The 23,237-nt window shown below is 35.1% G+C and overlaps 1 protein-coding gene across 5 annotated transcripts in view; it reads right to left on the bottom strand.

Annotated features, from left to right (window-relative positions):
* Positions 1–23,237, bottom strand: part of ATP11A (ATPase phospholipid transporting 11A) — a 238,865-nt gene that overhangs the window by 82,158 nt on the left and 133,470 nt on the right. For all 5 annotated transcript variants that reach the window (XR_012469549.1, XR_012469550.1, XM_074192057.1 and 2 more), the window contains exons 5-10: positions 19,767–19,874; positions 15,734–15,862; positions 13,575–13,678; positions 7,372–7,422; positions 2,472–2,536; positions 1,706–1,787 (exon numbers count right to left, since the gene is read on the bottom strand). Coding sequence is in view for 3 of the 5 variants with exons in the window: in XM_074192057.1 (XP_074048158.1) it covers positions 1,706–1,787; positions 2,472–2,536; positions 7,372–7,422; positions 13,575–13,678; positions 15,734–15,862; positions 19,767–19,874 (539 nt within the window). In the remaining 2 variants the exon portion in view is untranslated. The remainder of the gene's footprint in view (positions 1–1,705; positions 1,788–2,471; positions 2,537–7,371; positions 7,423–13,574; positions 13,679–15,733; positions 15,863–19,766; positions 19,875–23,237) is intronic.

The raw sequence follows: 23,237 nt of genomic DNA, 5'->3' as shown, positions 1-23,237 counted from the left end.
CGTTAAATTTCAAATAACCATTCCCTTATTCATAACCTGAATCAAACATTTGTGGATTCAAAAATCTGGCAAGTTAAGAGAGCCTTTTCAAATCAATTTCTCCTAACATTAAGTGGTCAAATAATGAGTTCAAGATTCAGCAAATTCAACCATAATAACACCACAAATGCTGAAAATAGTGTATGTATGCTGGGAAATGCTGAAGAAAAATAAAAATCTTAGCAGTTCTTCTGAAAGGAAATCTGATTTTCCAATATGTATTTCTGAAATAAATTTGTCATATGTAGACATCTGGGAGACAAAGTGTCCTTATTTATAAAGAACAAAATCTCAGATTTCCCTTTTGATGCAATAATCAAGAAGAAATCAAATAATCGTTTTTAAAGGTCAATTAACAATCATGGAGACCAAATATACTTCATAGATCTTTTAAAAATAACAATCTGCTAAAAGTGATTTATAGATACATTGTTAACATTGAAAAAGATATCCTAAGAGGTTGTATTTCTAGTTATGAGAAATTCAGATCCTAAGTCCCTTCCTGAACTTCCTTCATAAAAGTGAAAGACACACAGGTAGTCAAATAGTAGAGCTAGCATTTAAACCTCTGACTCTGGAGCTAACATTATACCACACAGTCTCTTTATTCTAATTATAACTGGTTAATTGGAAAACTAGTTTAACAGGATAAAGGACATTTTCCCCCATTGGAAAGGTACAGAAAACATGGAAATTTCTGGAAATTTTCTTACTCATTTAAGATGACTATTTTTTAGGGTTTTTTTGCAAGACAAATGGGGTTAAGTGGCTTGCCCAAGGCACCACACAGCTAGGCAATTTATTAAGTGTCTGAGGCTGGATTTGAACTCAAGTACTCCTGACTCCAGGGCTGGTGCTCTATCCACTGCGCCACCTAGCCACCCCCAAGATGACTTTATTTTTTAAAATTTATTTATTTTGAATTTTACAATTTTTCCCCTATCTCGCTTCCCTCCTCCCACCCCCCACAAAAGGCAGTCTTTACATTGTTTCCATGGTATACACTGATCCAAGTTAAATGTGATGAGAAGAGAAATCATATCCTTAAGGAAAAAAAATAAAATATAAGAGAGAGAACAAAATTACATAATAAGAAAACTTTTTTTAAATTAAAGGTAATAGTCTTTGGTCTTTGTTCAAACTCCACAATTCTTTCTCTGGATATAGATGGTATTCTCCATTGCAAATATCCCAAAATTGTGCCTGATTGTTGCACTAATGGAATGAACAAGTCCATCAAGGTTGATCATCACCTCCATGTTGTTGTTAGGGTGCACAATGTACTTCTGGTTCTGCTCAAGATGCCTTTATTTTGTCAAGAAATTCATCTACTTTATCGCTTGAATCACTTCACTCATTTCCATGCACGATAAGCATCACTGAGAGGCAGTTGGGTGGTGCAGTGGACAGGAAGTCCAGAAGAGCTGAATTCAAATTCTGGTTCAGACACTTACTAGTGAGTCAGGGGCAAGTTACTTAATCTTGGTTGCCCTTAAATTTTCTCCTCTGTAAAATAGGGATTAATAATAACCCAACTATTTCCCAGGGTTGTCAAGTGAAATAATATTTGTAAATCACTTAGCACAGTGCCTATCAGGTGTTGTGTGTGTGTGTGTGTTTGTTTGTACGTGTAAGTATAGGCTATTCTAGAAGCAACAGGACTTACTTCTCTACAGCAGATCTTTTCTGTGACTTTGACTGGTAATTTAATGCCATCTTTGTTTCCATGCCAGTATATATAGCCACACCTAAAAAAAGAATAGTCTTATGTCAAAAATGTAACCATGCCTTAAAACAAGAGCTATTTGATAATGATCATAAAAACTGAAAAATATGTAATCACTTTAATTTCACACAATCAACTTAAAAAAATCAAATCAAATAAATTCACACAGGATTACTTTAAAATAAAGAAAATCCCTCTTCCTTTAGCCTTCTAAAACCCAAAATAATCTATAATATGTTTGGTAAAATTAGATTTTTGAATATATTGCACTTCATTATAACAAGGCATACTTGTAATGTATTTTATGATACACTTAATTAAAAAATAGGAAACAAGAAAATATCCCTAAGAAGCTAAGCAGATTACCAAGGAACTGCAGCTGTTTTTACAATCTTAGAATAAATTCCTTGCAGAATTTTATTGACTAAATTCTTGCACGGATACAATCTTGTTCTTCTGAGTCTAAGAATACAGGCATTTAATCTGCAAACAATCATATACACTCCCATGGCTGGATCTGTTGTGGTTTATATATAAATAGTAATTTTTTTTACTGAATATAATTATCATAGCAGTAAATGATATAGCACATCAAAGTAAAAAAAATAATGCTCTTTTAGTGTCATTATAGATTTTTAACTTTACTTAATGTATCCTTATTAATTTTAGAAGCTGGTATTAATAATTTACTGATTAAAACAATTACCAAAGATTTTCTCAGTGTTCTTTAGAGAGGCTCCCCTAAGAAGCAGGTTTTCTGATCCTAATGACCTGCAAAGATAAGGATCATTGAACATGTTAGGTGCTTATAAAGATAAAGTTAATAGAACAAGACAAGATACAAAAAAGGAAAATCACTGATTTGTTTAAGGATAGGACTTGTTTAATGAGGGGGTGTTTCTATGTAGACATTATGTCAGCTGATAAAAGTCCTGCTCTAATAATCTTTTTTGTTTCTCAAATGTATCTGACATTGGAGGAGAACCAGTTGGAATAAGAGATTTATTTATTTTAACTTTTAAGTGTACAGTTATCCCTTTCACAAATGCTGGGGTTAGGGCTGCCCCCGTGATGGCTCTCCTTTCATACCAGAGAAGAAGTCTAAAAAGTCTAAAATTTGGATTGATATAATACCATACTATACATAAATTTTATGCAATTTTGAGCTTCTAACCTTTTTCTGTGTTGTCTGTCAGCCTTCATGTGTCATCTGTGGTGTTTGCAAAACTCCCCAAATTCCCATTTGTCTTATGGGATATATCAAAACCCATTATGATGGGGAAAGTCACAATGTAGAAGGACTAACTATATCATATTCCACAAACATAGTTAGTTGAACATGCTTATTTCATACTTGCTTACCCTTTAGGATTACACTGTAAATATTTATGGGGACTGGGTCAATCAATGCTCAATAAAGAAGCATTTCCTAATTGCTTACTGTGTACTGCACTATGTCAGATTCTTAGGATACAAATCAGGAGAGAAATGAAAGCTGTGATTTCATTGACATAGTGAGTTCTTAGATGAGGAAACTCCCCTACTAACAAAGAATGAATCTTCTCTACAACATAGTCTTGGAGAGTTCTCTGGAATATTTGCTTAGGTCAATAAAGACCAGAACAAGCTGGAAGTGGAACTTGAATCTGAGTTTTCACCATGACAAAACATTTGAAAATAAGCACAAGGTAAATTGGAGGGGTTAGGAATGAGTAGCTGGAGGGAAGTCCTCTGATGATAAGTAATTGTAACTGGAGACTAACACCCAAAGACCCCTGGATAGAAATCCCCAGGTGATTCTGGGAGGACAATCTGGGTCAAACAGATTTTGGGAGACAAGGTCAACAGTATGACTAACTGGGTTATTTAAAGCTGGATCATCTTATTTATAAGTCATAACTTCGCAAAAAGTAGCCATTTCATTGCTCATTTTGCTGTTGTGACTAGTATACTCCCATCTTCTCTAACTATGTGAATCCACCTTCTCTTTCAAACCCAGCTTAAGTTCAGTCTTTTCCAGGTGGCCTTTCCAGACCATCGAGGCCTACATTTATCCTTTCCTCTTCTGAATTCTTGGGCTATTAACTCATACCACTCATGGGACACTTAGCTAATACCTCTACAGGCACACCTTGGATAAAAATGGACTTATACAATGAACAGCACTTTATGATTGACAATATATTAGATATCATAAACAAGACCACTATAAAGTCAAGAAACTCAACTGGCATCTTTCAGCTGCTGACTCTTCATATAGCTAACAATTCCTTATAATATTTACTCATGTCACATTGGTGCCTAACAGAACTAATTAACAAATTGGTACAGTAAATTGCTATGGTTAGTTAGTCTCATATGTTGCCTTGTTCCTTCATACACACTACATGTTCTTATTAGGCAGATACCATGTTGTATATACTTTTATCAATATTCCTTATAACCTAGCATAGTTCCTAGGATAGTGCTCTGTATTTTTTTCCCCATTTGACTAATGATTATTACTTCCTTTATTACAAGGTAAACTGAGAAAATAAGAGTTGATTTTTTGGAATGGTGAGGCTCCCTATTGGCGGAAGCCCATTGCTAGGACAGTTGGTACTTGGAAAGATTTGATAAGTTTAACACCATAAAACTAATATTAAGTGTTGAGATTATTAGTTTATTTAATTCAATTTGGTTAACAATCAATTTGATAATAATCAATTTGACTAAGCACCTACCATATATCAGACACTATGTTAAGTACTAGAAATACAATTAAGAAAAAGAAAGATAGTTCCTATCTTCAAGGGGCTTATATTCTGATGGGGAAATACAACATACAAAAGGAAAGTGGAGAAGACGAAGGCATTTAATGTAACACAATTCCATCTATGATTTCAAGTTCATGGATTACCAGGATAAGTAAATGAGAGAACTGAAGAGCTGTGAACCCAAACCACTCCTTTCCTGAGCCTAAGGTTTCTTGGCTCAAGAACTACACAGGTTTAAGTTCAGGCATTCATCATAGGAGGACAGATTCTTTGGAATATACAAAATAAAAGCAATATGTATTTCCTGAAACTACATTTGTCCTCCTGACTCCATTTGTCCTCCGGACTCCAGGGCTGGTGCTCTATCTACTGCATCACTTAGCTGCCCCTCCATTTATCTTTTTAACAATCACTAAAAATACAGTCTCTTAGACTAGATATTTTTCATTTACTGATGATAGTGGTCATATCAAATTATATCAGCAATATTCAATTCCTGCTAAAACTAGTCATGAAAACAAAGTATGATAGAAAGATATCACTGACAAATATGTAAAAAAAGGATGATCTTTTTAACAACATGAAGTATTTGAAGAGAGAGAAAAAAATTCAATTTTGATTTTTAATTAAGAATACCCAGTTTCAGTTAGTTTCTTATTTCTGCTTTGGGTAGTGTGTAGAAGATAAAAGATTAAGTTCCTGTCTCTTTGGTTGCCAAAAAGTTATGAATCTGGGAAGTAACAATTTTTTTTAAACATGTATAGACCTTTTAGTTCCACTAAATATAACAGTGCTTTGAAACCTCAAATATTAACAAAATATGAGTATTTTTAAAAAGCTGGACCACACACTAGCTAGTCTTGTAATTTCCTTTCAATGACTGCTAAACAGCAAACTAATTTTAAATGATAGCATTGAAAGTTCTGTTTACTTCTGAAAGAAAACACATCATCTAATTTCATCTCACTGGCAATATGAATAGATCCAAATCTATTTACTCAGTTATACACAAATTACTTCTCACAAAAGGAATATGAAACTTTAATTCTTCATGGTAACTTGTAATAATACAGGAATAATATAATTTTTAAAATATATAAATATGATATAGTATAATAAGCATAAATAATAATATAACAACAAATATATCAATACATATATAATAAAATATATATAAAATAATACAATTTTAAAAATCTACTAGGCAACAGTTTATGTTTTCTGAAAAGTATTCACTAAACTATTTGTTAATACAGAATCATACCAAGGATGCAAATTTTAAAAAGCCCGAGTAGTTTTCCTTTAAAAAAAAAGAAAACAAAACCTAATCTCAAACATTGGAGATCCTTAAAATCATCTTTTCTCTAATGACTTTTTTTTTCCTGGTTAAGAACTTTCCATTTAACTCACTTTCATTGCTAGGTAAAAACACTTAATGTATAATGTTGTCTCATATTAGCTTAACAGTAATTTGTATCTTGATTAAATGAGGAGATTTTTCTCAAACTGGTTTCATGTCCAACTGTACACTTTAAAATATGACTTGAAGGTCAGTTTTTCCTTAGTTTCAGAAACCAAATATTTCATTAACAGTATCTTGAAATAAAGTTCAAACAAAATATCTAAGTTCTGAGATTTCTTTCTTCTATAAATAAAAAGGCTAGACAAGTAAAGACAATGAGCAGATTTGGAAAACATGCAAAATGAATCTTTGCAGAACATTGACAGCATTATTATTTCTAGTATTTAATCAGTCTTAAGTCATATAGTGATAATTTTATTAAATATTCATCAGACTGTTATTTTTTTGCAAACCAGGCTATATATGACCAATCAGTCCAATATCTACAATTAACTACACAAGATTTTTAAATGAAAGCATCAGTAATGATGCTTATTTTCCTACCTTGACAACAACTGTTCTTTTTTATCTATTGTGAGCTACAGTCATGTCCTTTGTAAAAGGCAGATCATTAACTTTGGGAAGTAAACTAGAGATAAATGTTTCTTCCCACATTAAGTTTTAAGAGCTAGACTAATCTACTTATTCCAGTAAGATGGCCACCAAATTAAGAAACTTTCAATTTCCTATTTCAAGATATCTCTTTTTTTTTTAGGTTTTTGCAAGGCAAAAGGGGTTAAGTGGCTTGCCCAAGGCCACACAGCTAGGTAATTATTAAGTGTCTGAGACCGGATTTGAACCCAGGTACTCCTGACTCCAGGACCAGTGCTTTATCCACTACGCCACCTAGCCGCCCCTAAGATATATCTTTAAAATAAATTATGAGATGGTTACTTCTAATGGGAAGGCATTGTATTTTACTTTTTAACCTACAATTATGCTACTGTCAAGAAAGTTGGCAAACTAAGGTAGATTTCTTAGGAGACACATTCAGAAAAGAAAATTTCCTGTAATTCAACACATATTTAGGAAGTTATTTACTTTTAAATTTTTCCAGACAGAAGAGGTTCTTTTTTTAAACATAGATAAATATTGACACATACCTTCTCTTAGACACTTCAAGCTTCATAGCATAAAATGAGGCCACATGTTAATTAGAATACCAGTCTAATGCAAACCAGAAAGGAATCTTGCAGAAGATTCTATACTCCTTTCACGATGACCCAGCAAAATTGTTCAACAAGAAAATTTCTTGCTAATAAGGAACAGTTTAAAAAAATTCCATAGGCCCAAACAAATAAAATATTCTTTTTTTTGGTGGTGGGGGGTGACAACTCGGCCTTTTAAACTAATTAATTAATTAATTTTGAGTTTTGCAATTTTCCCCCTAATCTTGCTTCCCCCCCACTCCCCCCAAACAAAATATTCTTAAAAAAATATTCTTTTACCTTACAACAGGGTCATTTCTCCCCTGATAAACGTGTATGCGGCCGACAAATCTGAAATTAATAAATTAAAAACTATAAGTGAAAAATCAGAACCAATGGAAGCATCAAAGAGCTTGAATTCATGCTTTCATTTCTATATTTTCCTTAATTACACGGGGAAAATGTGCTCATATATAAATTACCATTTTTTCTTCATAAATGAAACCAATACCTACTTAATCTATTACTAGTTTTAATTCTTTTCCCTTTCTTCTTTAATTATAAATTGATTGACTATTCTTATTTTACTTATAGTTTCAGTTCCTAAAAAAGATATGATTTCCCTGAGTATGAACTTATAATTGTGGAAATCATAAAATGAAAAGGACTTAACTTCAAAAAAAAGTCTTATTTTTCCCCAATTACATGTAAAATGTTAAACACTTTTTTAAAGTTTTGACTTTCAAATTCTATCCTTCCTTCCTCCTCCTGAGAGTAAGTAATCTAATATAGCTTATACATGTGCAATCATGTAAAACATTCCTTAATAATCATTTTGTATGAGAAGAAAAGAAAGATAAGGAGGGAAGGAAAAAAAGGAGGAAGGGAGAAAGTAAGGAAGGAAAGAAGGAATATCAGTTGTTTCTCCAGAGTTGGACAGTATGCTTCATCATGAGTCCTTTGGGATTGTCTTAGATCACTATATTATTGAAAACAGCTGAGTTGTTAGCTGTTCTTCACCATACAATACTGCTGTTACTATATATAATGTTCTCTTGGTTTTTCTCACTTCACTTTCATATAAGTTCAGTTTTTTCTGAAATCATCCTGTTTGTCATTCCTTAAAGCACAATAATATTCCATAACTAATTCAGTCATTCCCTAACTGTTGGACATCCCCTCAATTTCTGATTCTTGGCCACTACAAAAAAGAGCTGCTAGAAATATTTTTATACAAATAGGTCCTTCTCATCTCCCCAAAGTATGAACAGTTTGACTGCCCTTTGGGAAAATTTTCAAATTGTTCTCCAGAATGATTGGATTAGTTCACAACATCAAAAGTGAATTAGTGTTCCAGCTTTCCCAGATTCTCTCCAACATCTTTCATTTTCCTTTTTTTTTTGTCATATTAGCTGACCAGACAGGGTGTGAGCTGGTATCTCAGAGTTGTTTTAATTTGCATTTCTCTAATCAATACTGATTTAGAACATTTTTATGACTATGGATAGCTTTGATTTCTTTGTTTCAAAACAGTTCATATCCTTTGACCTTTGATCAAATAAGGAATGACTTGTATTCTTAAAATTTTGACTCAGTTCTTTACATATTTGGGAAATAAGACCTTTATCAAGAGATACTTGCTGACCTGTTTTCTGCTTTCCTTCTAATTTTGGTTGCATTAGTTTTGTTTGTACAAGAACTTTTTCAAGAACTTTTTGTTTGTTTGTTTTTTAGGTTTTTGCAAAGCAAATGGGATTAAGTGGCTTGCCCAAGGCCACACAGCTAGGTAATTATTAAGTGTCTGAGACTAGATTTGAACCCAGGTACTCCTGACTCTAAGGCTGGTGCTTTATCCACTACGCCACCTAGCCACCCAAGAACTTTTTATCAAAATAGTTTATTTTATATTTTGTAATGTTCTCTATATCTTATTTGGTCCTAAATTTTGCCCTTATCCAGGATTTAATTCTCTTTACATTTTGGTGGATATCTTAATATTGAGCTAGCAATACTAAAAATTTGGTCCTATCAAATTTTTTTAAATATTTAAACAAGGGGTGGAGCCAAGATGGAGACATGAAGGGATCGAGTCTTAGGAGCTCTCTGATAAAAACTCATAAACTAAGGACTCTAACTAAACTTTTGAGAGACAGAACCCACAGAGGGACCCAGTGAGGCAGTTCTCCTACTCAAGGTAACCTGGAAAAGAACAGAAAGGCTCTGCTCCCTGGGGTGGGAGGGGCGGCCCGCCAGAGGGGTGGCCTGCCAGAGCCAAAGAACTTCAGCCTCCCGGAGGCAGCCCCAGGGCACTGGGAGCCTCAGCTCACAGCAGCGGGGGAGTCTCCTGAGCTGTACCCCGGGGAGCACCAGCACAAAGTGGGGGAACAGCGGGGGACCTCTGCCAGAGCAAGCACGTGGAGCCCAGCCCTCAGGGCACACAGCCAGCAGCTTGGTCTTTTGGCAGCCCAGACCAGGAAACAGAAGCAGAAGCAGGTGGAGCCCATAACAAGATCCCCCAGGGCATGAGCCCATTGAGCTGAGGGAGGAGAGTGAAGAGAGACTGCAGAGCTCTGTCCTCTCTGCCCCTGGAACAGGACTCTGGAGCTCTGACCACATTCAGATCCTGATCGCAGTCTAGGCCCCCCCATAGAACAGCAGGGCCCCCCCCACCTCAGCCCCCAGGCAGAGGGGGGCGCTTATCGTCATTCACAGACCAAGAGGGAGGACAGAACCTCACACACTGAGACCCTTGTGGGAGTGTCCCAAAAGCTCAGGAAGCATCCCCAAAAAACAGGCTTAGGCTGGGAAAATGAACAAACGAAGAAACAAGAGGAAGACCATTGAGAAATATTTTGCAAATGAGCCCAAGAAGGATCAAAATACTCAGTCTGAAGATGAGGAAGCCCAAGCTCCTGCATCTAAAGACTCCAAGAAAAACAGAAATTGGGCTCAGGCTATGATAGAGCTCAAAAAAGACTTTGAAAATCAAATGAGGGAGTTGGAAGAAAAACTGGGAAAAGAAAGGAAAAACAAGAAAATGAAGTCAGCAGCTTAGTCAAGGAAATCCAAAAAAATGCTGAAGAAAATAGCATGCTAAAAAACAGCTTAGGTCAAATGGATAAAACAGTTCAAAAATTTATTGAGGAGAAGAATGCTTTAAAAAACAAAATTGGCCAGATGGAAAAAGAGATAAGAAAACTCTGAGGAGAATAAATCCTTCAGACAAAGAATAGAATTCAGGGAGATTGATGAATTTACCAGAAATCAGGAATCAATAGTTCAAAACCAAAAAAAAATGAAAAATTAGAAGAAAATGTGAAATATCTCATTGAAAAAACAACTGAAATGGAAAACAGACTTAGGAAAGATAATATGAAAATTATTGGAATACCTGAAAGTCATGATCAGGAAAAGAGCCTTGACATCATTTTCAAAGAATTACTACAAGAAAATTGCCCTGATATTCTAGAAGCAGAGGGCAAAATAGAAATGGAGAGAATCCCCCGGAGAAAGAGATCCCAAAAAACCAACCCCTAGGAATATTATAGCCAAGTTCCAGAACTCCCAAGTCAAAGAGAAAATATTACAAGCAGCCAGAAGGACACAGTTCAAATATCGTGGAGCTGCAGTCAGGATCACACAGGACTTAGCAGCAGCTACACTGTAAGCTCGTAGGGCTTGGAATACAATATTCCGGAAGGCAAAAGAGCTTAGAATGCAGCCAAGAATGAACTACCCAGCAAGGTTGAATGTCCTCTTCCAGGGAAAAAGATGGACTTTCAATGAACCAGGGGAATTTCAAAGGTTCCTTTTAGAATGGCCAGAGCTGAACAGAAGGTTTGATCTTCAGATACAGGACTCAGGTGAAGCATGGAGATTGGAGGAGAGGGGGGGAAATATGAGGGACTTAATGAGGATGAACTGCATGTATAGAAAAATGATACTGATAATATTCAAATGAACCATCTCAGTTAATAGAGCAGGTAGAGGGAGCTTTTATAGCTGAAGCACAGTAGAAAGCTGAATTTGAAGATAAAATATGGTGTAAAAATGGAGTCAATAAGAAAAAAAGGGAAATGGAATGGAAGAAAGAAAAAGGAGAGGGGGAATAGTCCAAGCTATTTCACATAATAAGATTTTTTTTTATTACAATGAGCTATTGCAATGATATGGAAGGGGGGAGGCAAGGGGGAATGAGGGAACCTTTGCTCTCATCAGAGGAGAGGAGACAGCATATATACTCAATGGGGTATAGACAACTGGAGTAAGGAGGGGGGAGCAGGGGGAAGGGGTGGGGATGTGAATAAAGGAGGAGAGGATGGACCATGGGGGGACAGTGGTCAGATATAACACATTTTCTTTTTTTACTTCTTGCAAGGGGCTGGGATTGGATGGCCTGCCTAGGACCATAGGGCCAGGTGGATTCTGGACCTAAGGGGTGGTATGGGGGCTCAGGGCTTCTTGGCCCCAGGACCAGGGATCTGTCTGCTGCGCCACTCAGCGACCCTACAGCAGAATCAGAGTGAAAGGAGAGAGAAAATATAGTACATGGTAGTGGAGAAATAAGAAAGGAGGGAGTTGCGATCAGCAATGGCAACGTTGGAAAAATATGGAAGTAACTTTTGTGATGGACTTATCATAAAGAATGTGATCCACTCACGACAGAGTTGATGGTGTTGGAACAAAGACTGAAACACATTTTTTGTTATTATTATTTGGGGGAGGGTGCAGGGCAAGTGGGGCTGGGTGGCCTGCCTGGGGCCACATAGCAGGGTGATCATTGGGTGTCTGGGGCCGGATTCAGACCCAGGTGCTCAAGGGTCTGCCACCCAGCCACCCCTACTATTATTACTATGTTATTTTATTTTGGGTCTTTTTTTTTTCTTTCTTCTTTTTGGTTTTTGCAGGGCAGTGGGGATTGGGTGGCTTGCATGTCACATGGCTGGGTGATTATTGAGTTTACGAGGCTGGATATAGACTCGGGTGCTCGTGGCTCCAGGGCTGGTGCTTCGTCCATTGCACCACCTGGCCATACCTACAATTATTACTATTATTTTTTTAATTTTAATTTTTTTTCTCCCCCCTTTACTTTTTTTGCCCAAGCAAATCTATCTATATTCATGGGGGAGGGGTATTTTGTTTACTTGTAAACAAGTATATTTTATTAATGTTAAGAAAAACATTTGTACAAAATGAGAATAAAAAATAAATTAAAAAAAGAAACAAAAAAATGGAAAACACTGTCAGATTATATTTAAGTAAATTTTAAAGCATAGCAATAATAAACTAGGAAAACAAAAAAAAATATTTAAATAAAATGGTATTAGAGGTGATTAATATACCCTAAGAAGAAGAGCCCTCATTCCAACAATACAAAATACCCAATTTCACATTTGGTGTTGATTCTCAAAGGGTATGCCAAGAAAGCAAGGTACTGAAAGTACTGAAGACTTTACACCAATAAGTCTGATTATAAATTGTGCTTGTTATCCAAGCACTGGCCTAGCTGTACAAAATACTAAGGACTCAAAGGAAAAAAAAAATTAGTCTTTGCACTCAGGGTCTACAGCTTAAAACCGGAACTGAAGTGGGGTAAGACAGTGACATCATGAACATGGATAAGTAAATGTGAGGTAATGTGAGGAGTGGGAGGGAGGAAAATGAAGGCAATCTTCAGAAAGGTGATATCTCAGCTGAGTACTAAAGTTAGAAAAGGTCCCTGAGAGGTCACATTGAAACAGAAATATAACTCAAATATGGAGGTCCACTTGGATGAATTCATTGAGGCAACAGAAGGAACATAAGGTTTAAGGAAGAACTGCTAGTTTAGTTTGGGTGGGATCCTGGATGAAGGAGAGGAAAGTAAAATAATGCTGCAAAGATTGGGGGGAGTCAGATTAAGAAAGTGCAAGACTGAGGTTTTCATTTTTAATTTTTTTGAGAGGTTTTTGATTAGAGAGGTGACATGATCATATTTGTATTTCAGTAATAACAATTTATCTGCTGTTTAGAAGGCAGGTTAAGAGAAGAAAGCCCAGAAACAGAGAGAGATTAGGGAGTTGCCACCACAGTCCAGGAGAGAAGGGTCACAACTGAGATGGTGGTTGTGTGAGCAGAGAAGAAGGATCTGAAGGAAATGTTGTGAAGGGACAATGAATAATGCTTGGGAACTGATTACATATGACAGAGAAGAATAAGGGAAGTTTTCTACATTATGAACAGAAGAAGCTGGGAATTGTGGTTCCATCATACAAGTAGAGAAGTTTAGAAATATGGAGAAGGGAGAAGATGAAAAGTTCTGTTCTGAACATAGAGAGCTGACAAGACATCTATGGGAGGAGGTTCAACAAGCAATTAGTAATGTACAAGGGGAATCCAGAAGAGGGAAGTCATTTCATTCATATCTGATTCTTCATGATCCCATTTGGGGTTTTTTTTTTTTGGAAAAGACAATGGGATAATTTAAGAAATGACATTCATGAAGTCATCAGAATTTTTCTTACTTGTAGAGGTCAGGCTGAGGTTGTTCACATTCAACAGTAGCATGTAAGCTGTCGATATCTTCTTCAGTTTGAAATCCCTTAGTTTCTTGAACTGCAAAATAAGTCTATCAATTGAAAAGAAATGTGAAGATGTAACTCAGAAAAGACAAAAATAGCTAGCCCCCTTATTCCTTAAAAAGTATACAAACCATTTAGATACATAACACAAATTCATGTGAGTATACCAGAAAATGGTGCTACATTCCTCATATGTGCATATTCAAATCAATTCTGTTATTCCCTATATTCAGGCATAGTCTTTCAAGTCCTAATTCTTCCATTTACTCATTATTTTCATACTTAACAAATCCAATGGAGATGACTTTAGTGATGGGGTCATCTATGCATTTCCCAAACATATAGTGGCCTAATGGGATCAACTTCCTATTTGACTTGGTCTGAAACTAAATGCCTCTACCATTTTACTATCAGTAACTTTTAAAAAACAATATGTCTTAACTAGTTAGCTTAAAGTGTTTGGGCATACCTTTTACATAGAGCACTATCTGGGGAAAAGAGATTAACAAATCCTCAGGAAAGCAGGTGTACATCAAAAAAGGGGTCCTAAAGCAAATTGCTGCACATATGCGCCTCAGAGTGCAGGAAACCTGAACCTTCCTCGCCTATACTAGAATGAGGAAGGGAATATTCCACGAAGGCTCAGTAGGTAAAAAAAAAAATCATTTTTGCTTTTTCTGGATTATTTCCATCTTTGGCAAGGAAATTTTTAATAAAATCAAGTGTGCTACAAGGGTTCATTGTCTTCACTAACAAAGCATAAGTGTATTAGGTACTAAAGGATACATAAGACATAAAAGACATATGGTCCTTGTTTTTAAAGATGGTGAGTGGCTATTTATCCAGTTCCCTGACTTTTAAGATACTAAAGACTACAAAGAAGAACTAAGATTAAATGAAAGTAATTATACACAAAAAGCCTGAAATAGAACAAATATTCTAAGAGTTTCAGTTTTGAACAACGACAACTTAGATAATGATGTTGCATTGAAATGCATCTTTCCTCTGAGTTATTGGCCTGAGGAATACCTTCGGCATCCTTTGTGGGGTTATAGGGGAGATATAGGTTCAACAAGAGAAAGTTAATTACTTTTGAAGAGACTCTTTCCTCCTTTAAGGTATTACTATAGTTGTTGATTACAGCAAAAACCTTGAGTCACATAGAAATTTCCTGTAACTCAAAAGCACTGTTGCCTATAATGTCCTATAATAAAAGGTTAATTCACTTAGGATATATCTACATTGGAAACTAATATCCCTTTCCACATATGGATAATTCTGCAAATGTAGCCTACTATTTTGGACTGGCAAAATTTAATTTGCTATTATGTATTGGCCAATTTGAGTGTGATAAAAGGCTAAGAAAAAGTTTGGGGCCATTAAGTTATGGCCATTCCAACAAGCCCTTTGTAACACGTGCCATATTTAAGTCTCATATTTCTATGATAAAACATTTACAAAGAAGAAGAACAATCATTTTATTCATCCATCTATTATTAGCAAATTGCTTTAAAAGCAATAGCTAAAGCAAAATAGCCTATATCCAGTTGTGTAGAGAGAGGGCAAGAATGTAATTCTAATTCAATTTTGTCTTCTCAGAGTATTTTAAATTAAAGCACTCATTGAACTGACAAGCATGCAATTGCCAGTAAAACTAGAATATATTGTGTTACTTATGACATAATTCTGTAGTAGTCAGACATTATTTCTGACCACTAAAATTATCATGAATCATTGTATCTAAAAATAAAAATACAATTTTAGCCAAGTCTTCTCATTCCAACAATTCATTCATGCAACTATTTTAGTTAACATTTCCATTTGATTTCCCTCATTTTAAATCATACCACCTAATCTGAGCTATGGCACTTTTTATCGTTTTGACTGCAATAAGCTACAGAGAGATTGGGATGGAGAATGAAGGAAAGATGAAAGGCAGAAATTTTTTTTTAAAGGAAAAATCACAGGATCCTTACTGTTTGTCCTGTCCACACTAACTTCTCTAATAGAAGATTGGTTTCTATGGCTACTTAAACAAAGAACTAAAAATGTCCAAAGTTAAAAATCAATATGAAACCAATTTAATAAAAAAGATACATTACTTTATGACTTGATTCACCATCCAAGCTGGCTGTTGTAACATAACAAGTTCCATCTTCTCTACTACTAGAAAGAAATATTAAGTCACATGGAAAGGTTTCACCATCTTTTACCATTACAATATCTCCAACCTACAGGGTGGAAAAAAAGGGATAAAATTAATTTCCTTTTCATTAGTTGAATGGTGCACACATCTATGGAACTGACAAAAGTTCTTCTCTCCCCCACCTCCCACCTTTTTTTAAAAGTAAGGGACACAGAAATAATCACAAGTACTCCAAAAGGACTTGGAGTCAGGAAAGATTAACTTAATTAAAAAAGAAGGTGTAAAAGTGGATGGAGGAACAACTTCACTTCCACAATTCATAGTATTTTTTTTAAGGTTTTTGCAAGGCAAATGGGGTTAAGTGGCTTGTCCAAGGCCACACAGCTAGGTAATTATTAAGTATCTGAGGCCAGATTTGAATTCAGGTACTTCTGACTCCCAGGGCCCGTGCTCTATCCACTGTGCCACCTAGCCACCCTTGTAGTCAGTCTTGATGGTGTTCTTGAAAAATATCTAAAAATCTATTATCAATGATAATTCATGGTTGACCCTCAAAGAACCAGAGCTAACTGAAAGAAAAAACAATGTAGTAGCTAGGATGGGTTCAGGAAGACTTGAATTCAAATCTAGCCTGAGACCCTTATTAGTTATTTAAAAACTCTGCCTCAGTCTCTTCAACTTTAAAATTGAGATAATAATGATATTTACCATTACTTACCAAGGGTTGTAGTGGGCAAAAGGCATAATTATTGTAAAACCCTTAGGCACAATATATGCCACATTAAAAACACCATATAAATGCATCATCATCATCATCATCATCATCATCATTATTATTATTATTATTAACTATTAACCCACAGAAAAACACAACATTACTAAGCTCATTTCCAAATTTATGATCATCTCTTTATAAAAAAGTCACTTCTTTTACTGAAACAACTGAAGTCATGATTTGGATTTTAAAATACTTCCTTATGACTAATAATGTGATGTATACATCTAGTAAAAAAGCAAGGACACAATACTATTGAGACAATATTTTGATGCGAGTCAAACAGAATTAGTTTAAGTTTTCAAAGTGTGATAGTAAAAATTACTAGATCAGTGCTATAGAAATTATAATGTCTTTGGAAAGTTGGATTGTTAAAAAAAACATTTTTGGACTATTCAATGAAACTATGGATGCTTTGCTTCCTTTATCCTGCCTCTTTTTCTCCAACTGAAAAATGACATAACACAAAATGATCCCTAAGATCTCTGCTTAACCTAAAATTTTATTATTTATTAAATGCTCACAAAAGCATTGTTTAAACACTAATAATAGTTACTGAATCAGTATTAATTTTGAAAAAAGTAATTACAAACTAAAGAGACAAATAGAAAAACAAAGAAACTTCAGTCAAAAAAGGAATCACAGATTTCTTTACCATAAAAATTTAAAAATAGAGTCTGACTGAAGGCTTTTTTGGACATTAGTTAAACCTATCTCTCATAGGAAAAACACAGTTGACACTTCAGACTTCTACATTTCTTAATATCCTTCTGGATGGAAAGGCATCTGTGAAATAGTTTAAATATTCCATTCTTTGTCTTTCCTCTAAGCTTAACTTTTAATAGTTTGTGTATCTGAAGAAATAAGTATCATCAAAAATCAAAAATCAAGAGATGACTCAGGCAGGATAACTTGGGTTTAAAATCTTTCTAATTACTTAAGACTGTCTTAATTGTTACATGCAAAGCATTTTCAAATCATTATACTTGATTCCATAAAGTAAATGGGTTTCTCTGTTACAGTCATAATTTGTTTACAAGAATGACTGCATTTAGAGAACTTTAAAATTAGGAGGTGACTATTCTTTTTCTTTTTCCTTTTTTTAAAAATGCTTTCAGCATCCTGTGCAAGTGATTCTGAAGTGTTGAGTTTTTACAGTCAATGAGAGCTAATGTCTACTGTCATCAAAAGAATTTTATCTATTTTTCCTAATAATAAATTTAACACATCACTGGGTTTGAATACTCAGTACTATAAACTGCATATTTCTCACAAGAAATTCTGCATTAAAATTTTTATTTAGCTTAGTTAAACAATCCAGGTCACATTTCCTTTAGAAGGATAATGACAGAATCTATTGGCTTAAAAAATATAACAGATCCCTTTCCTACAATATGGGAAAAAAAATGTGCAAAGAATATCACAATTAAAGAAAACACCTGTGAAATCTGGACTAAGCTCAGAAGACTGGGGTGTGTTATGCTTTTCATCCTGCATACACTTGCAAAAATGCATATCCTACCAAAGAATTTTTTTCTCAGAATTAACCTATTTGTTTGCATGTACAATGGTCACAAAAATTTTGGATTACATACTTTGTAACAGACTCACTGGGTGAATCAAGTAAATAAACTATGTACCATTATTAAGGGCATGAATTTGGAGTAAATGGAGAAAAGACCTATCCAAATGATTGAAAAGTCAGAAAATTATGTTTTGGCAACATTGTAAAAGATAAAACTTTTACACATATAAAGTAATAGTCACTGGTTTTACAGTGTTGTCTATAAGATAGCATAGAGAATAATCACCAATTTTGAAATAAAAGCACTTGGAATTAAGTCCTTTCTCTGATTCTGATCGGCTGTGTGACTTTGGCCTCACAGTAGTAGGGCTCCCTGGCCCTCAGTTTTCTCATCTATAAAATAAGGTAGTCTGACTAGAAGATTGACCTCAAAGATCCCTTCCAACTCATCACCTATGACTCAATGACACAGTTTCTCAATTAAACACTTTGTTATGTCATCATCATAATAATGAATAACAAAATTTTCTAACACTTTTTTCTTTTTTTTTTAGGCAATGGAGTTAAGTGACTTGCCCAAGGTCACACAGCTAGGCAATTATTAAGTGTCTGAAGGTAGATTTGAATTCAGATCCTCCTGACTCCAGGGCAAGTACTCTATCCACTGTGCCACCTAGCTGCCCCAAATTTTGTAATACTTTAAGGTCAACAAAGACAATAAGCAACAGATAATGCAAGTATTATTATCATCCCCATTTCATAGATGAGGAAATTAACACATGACTGAACCATGGTCAAAAACCAGTAAATGGCAAAGCTGGTCCAATCTTTTACAATTTTTTATTGATACAAAAGACAATATATTTTGATTTGCCATTTTAGTGAGAGCTCTTAGCTTTGTTTACTAAAGCATTTAGTAAACTTTGGGGGGAGGGGGGAAGAAGGTGTTGCATAAATCCTTGCCATAGACTATGTTGCCTCATGAAGACCTTTTTTTGGGGGGCGGGGGGAATGACTAAATCTCTTTCACCAGTTTTGAACAGAGAGCATTTATTGAATAACAAGCATTTACAAAGAACCTACTGGATGGCAGGCACTGTGCTAATCATTGGGAATGGGAAGAAAGATTGAGAACAGTTTCTGCTCTCAAGAAGTTGACAATCTAATAGAGACAACATGTAAACAACTAGATACAAAACAAGTTCTATTCAGGATAAAAAAGCTTCAACAGAGTAAAGAGTTAGGAACAGAGGGAATGATGGCCATGGAGGAAGGGGAAGAAGAAGGGGAATTGGAAAGGGACAGTAACATACTCTGGAGGATTTACTTTAAAAAAATCATATCAATAATGTGCAAATAAAATGGTGCTTCTCAAGTGACTGAAAATAGCAATTGCTATATATCATAACTTTTTACCCCTAGATTTTTTTTTTTAGTCACTAGCAATTTACTCAGCAAGACCAAAGATTCTTTTTAAGTCAAGGAGAGAAATCAGGCCTTTGATTGCAGTTTTGTATTATATTTTAAAATTAATAAAACTGTTTTAATTTTCTTAAATGTCTCACCCCCCCCCGTATTATCCAATGGTGTAATCTTATAAGCACTTTAAATTACAACATAAACCATTCTTTCAAGAAAGTAAAGCTGTAATGAGTCCTAAAGAAGATAATTCCACTAACTACTCCTCACTCTTAAATTCCGGCTTTGTTTTCGGACGAGTTTGCCATGCTGAATAAAATGGACAGGACACTGGTTCATTGCATTGTCTGCTTTATGTCGAAGCCAGTCTTCATAGCCCTATAAGAAAAAAAACCCAGAATGTAATGAAAGTGAAAGTAAACAGGTTATAACCATCTCAAATTTCAATAATCTAATATGCTTTTTAATATATTGCTATGACAGATCAGATTCATAAGTAGAAGACTAAATTTCTACCTCATCCTATAAAATTTCTTTGCTAAGGATTTAGATAATGTATGAAATGTAAGTTAAGGGTCAATTCTTATCAACCCAATATCTTTCAAACTATTTTTGTTAACCGGAGGTTGCCCATATCTCCATAATTCTCCAACACCAATCCCCACCCAACCCCAGCATCCTTAAAAATCTCCTCTCTTGATTTGACCATCTATATCTATGGTTCTCTCTCTCCTTCATGGCTGACCTCCCTGAGAAAGCTGTCTACAATCAGTGCCTCCACTTCACCTCCTATTCACTTCTAAGTTCTTTGAAATCTCCTTTTTACCTCATTATCCAAATGAAACTGCTTTCTCCCAAGTCATCAATAATCACTTCAATGCAAATCTAATGACCTTCATTTTACCTAAACTTTATACTTGACTTCTTTAGCTCTGATCTATTATCACCCCTTCTGAATGTTGTCTCTCTTTTTAAAAAAGATTTTCATAATTAATATTGTTCTTCCCTGCTTCTCCTTCTAATCTGTCTGACTATTCCCCAGTTTCCTTTTCTGGCTATACATCTGGATTATGCCCACTAACTACAGATGTGCATCTCAAACTTCTGTCCTGGGCTATTTTCTCTTCTCTCTATATACTATTTCAGTCAGTGATCTATCATCAGATTCCATGAAATTGATAATCATTTATAGATGATTAGTAGTCTCAGGTTATTTACCAAGTCCTATCCTTTCTTTTACCTTCCAGTTTCATATCAACAACTCTCTTTTGTAAATTTTTCAATGAATGTCATTGAGACATTTAAACCCAACAAGTCCGAAACAGAATTCATTGTCTTTTCTGATTTTTTTTATTAATACTGTCAATGGCACAAATATTCTCTCAGTTGCCAACCTCAGAATAATCCTCAACTCCTCATTCTCACTAGTTCCACATATCTCATCTGTAGTCAAACCTTGCAACAAGCCAACACACAGTCATAGGCCTTCGTCAACCAAAGCTTTCTGGTTGATCTCTTGCCTAATTTTCTTTGCTTAAGTTGGAGTTTGCTCAGTAAAACATGTACATAAGTGGGTGTACAGTTTCTAGAATTTAATAATTCACTCAGTTTTTTTTTTACTTTTAAATTTCAGTGTTGCAGGTAACTCATGTTACTGAGAAGAATGAAGTAAGTCAACATGAGCTTCCCTATTTCTCCCTTTACAACTGCTAGACCAGATGACCTCTGAGGTCTTGCCCAACTATAACTAGGATTTTGTGACTTCTGACTCTCTGATGAACATTATCATCAGGATGTCTTGGCATTACCTCAAAATTAGTACAACTACATCAGAATCCATCACATTCCCCATCAAACCAGCTATATTATTCCTATGTGGTTTTTCTCAACTTCAGAGAAAGAAAATCCAAAAGAGTATATCTATGTTAAGATCTGCTAAACTGTATTTAGTAACATTAGATTTGAGTACACAGAATATATACAGTTGGGGAGTATGTAAAATCAAAACTTTACCATTTGTGGTTTTTGTAACAGTTAAGAAGGAATCGAGGTAAAAGCTCTCTATATTTATCACCAGATATGTGAAGAGAAGATGTAGAGCGGCAGATAATTATTTAAGTAGGGCACAATGGAAGGACCTTTTCCCTCCAAGGGGCTGACCCTGCAACCATAATCACTTTAGAATCGGATACAGTCCAAATGTTAAAATGCATAGAGACTTGGTTTCAAGGAACTAAACAAAAATGATGCATAATACATTTTGAGCATTCAAAGCATCAAGAGACTGATAATTCTGAATACCTAAACATATTTTCCTCTAAGGAATGATGCTGGGTTCCCACCCTTGGATATTTTTATACCTAAGGTAGACAACTATTCTTAAGGCAAATTTTGTGAGCAATTCCACTTGAAGATAAAGAGATGGGTAAGACAGTTCCTAGTAGAATTGTCTCTCTAGTCAAAATTTTAGGAGTATAAGCACAGATGGCTTTGTTTTAAAAGACTGTAGGTGGCTAAGGACACAGGGAGTATCCTGGCGGGGGTGGGGGTAGGGATAAAAACTAGAGAGTTTGACTCCAATGTGCTAGAGACATAGTTAATGGATAATGATCATTTAGATAATTGGATCCCTTGAGACTAAATTGCACTCTATCATAGAACTTCTTTCAGTTTCTCTATTCATATCACCTGTTACAAATATTTCTTGTTATGACTATAAGTGTGTGCAAGAATGTTTGTGTGGTGGAGAGAAGGGGAAGAGAGAACTAGAGAAAATAATCCTAGTTCCAGGTCTCCATAGCCACAATTCCCATGGTCAAAAATTTGTCAAGGATTGGCAAAGAAAAAAATCTGCTTTTTTTTTTTACCCCTGGGAGGCAGTATTGGTGTCATAGTGGAAGAATCAATCATGACTGGCCCAATGGAAGAATGCAGGCTAGCAGTGACTGAAACTTGGTTGGAAAACTATGAAATGACACTATTTTCAGTGGTAGCATGTAATGAAGCAGCCTGAAGCAGTGGACAGGAAGACTTGGAGTGAACTTGGATTCAAGTTTTACCTCTGATAATGGTCAGATCACCTAACCTAAAGCAGCAAACTCCATATCAAATGCTCTTTCCACCATACCACATCATCAAAAGAGATGATATTTAAGAGGAAGTTCTTAAAATTATATCAGGATAGATAAGTGATTCAGAAGTTCTTAATTTTTTAGAAAGCATAAAAACAGATTTTCCTGAATTACCAGATAACAAAAATTACAATGATGAAAAAACACAGATGTGATTCAGCTGTGGTATCAGAGAAGTGGAAGGTACATTTCTTACTTAGAAAGTCAACTATCTCAGAATATGACAGCTTTGTGGTCTTATTAACTGCACACATACAATGCAGTCATGTGGAACAGATTTTCTTACCATTTATGCTACGCTACTAAAATCGTTGTGTATTGAAAGAACGACATTTTAAGGAAAAGGTGTCTATCAGAAAAGCCTCACCACAACAGCTATTAGAAACTGTCATCCTACAAATTACCTAGTGCCCTAAATGAAAATATGCTGTGCAAACAGCTGGATGTAATTTCCTTTGTGTCACAGGTTTTAAGTACTAAGGCAATAGCTTTCTTAATTAGAAGGCAGCATTTCTTTGAGAAAAGAAACTGTGATTATTTTAGCATATTTTAGTTTTGAAAAAGTACCACATGAAGATGGATGGTAAATAAGCAGAAAAGAAAGGACAAC

This window comes from Macrotis lagotis, chromosome 6, assembly GCF_037893015.1.
Source record: "Macrotis lagotis isolate mMagLag1 chromosome 6, bilby.v1.9.chrom.fasta, whole genome shotgun sequence".
Lineage (NCBI taxonomy): Eukaryota > Metazoa > Chordata > Mammalia > Peramelemorphia > Peramelidae > Macrotis > Macrotis lagotis.
The sequence above is the reverse complement of the archived record's forward strand: the minus strand, read 5'-3'. Positions and strand labels throughout refer to the sequence as shown.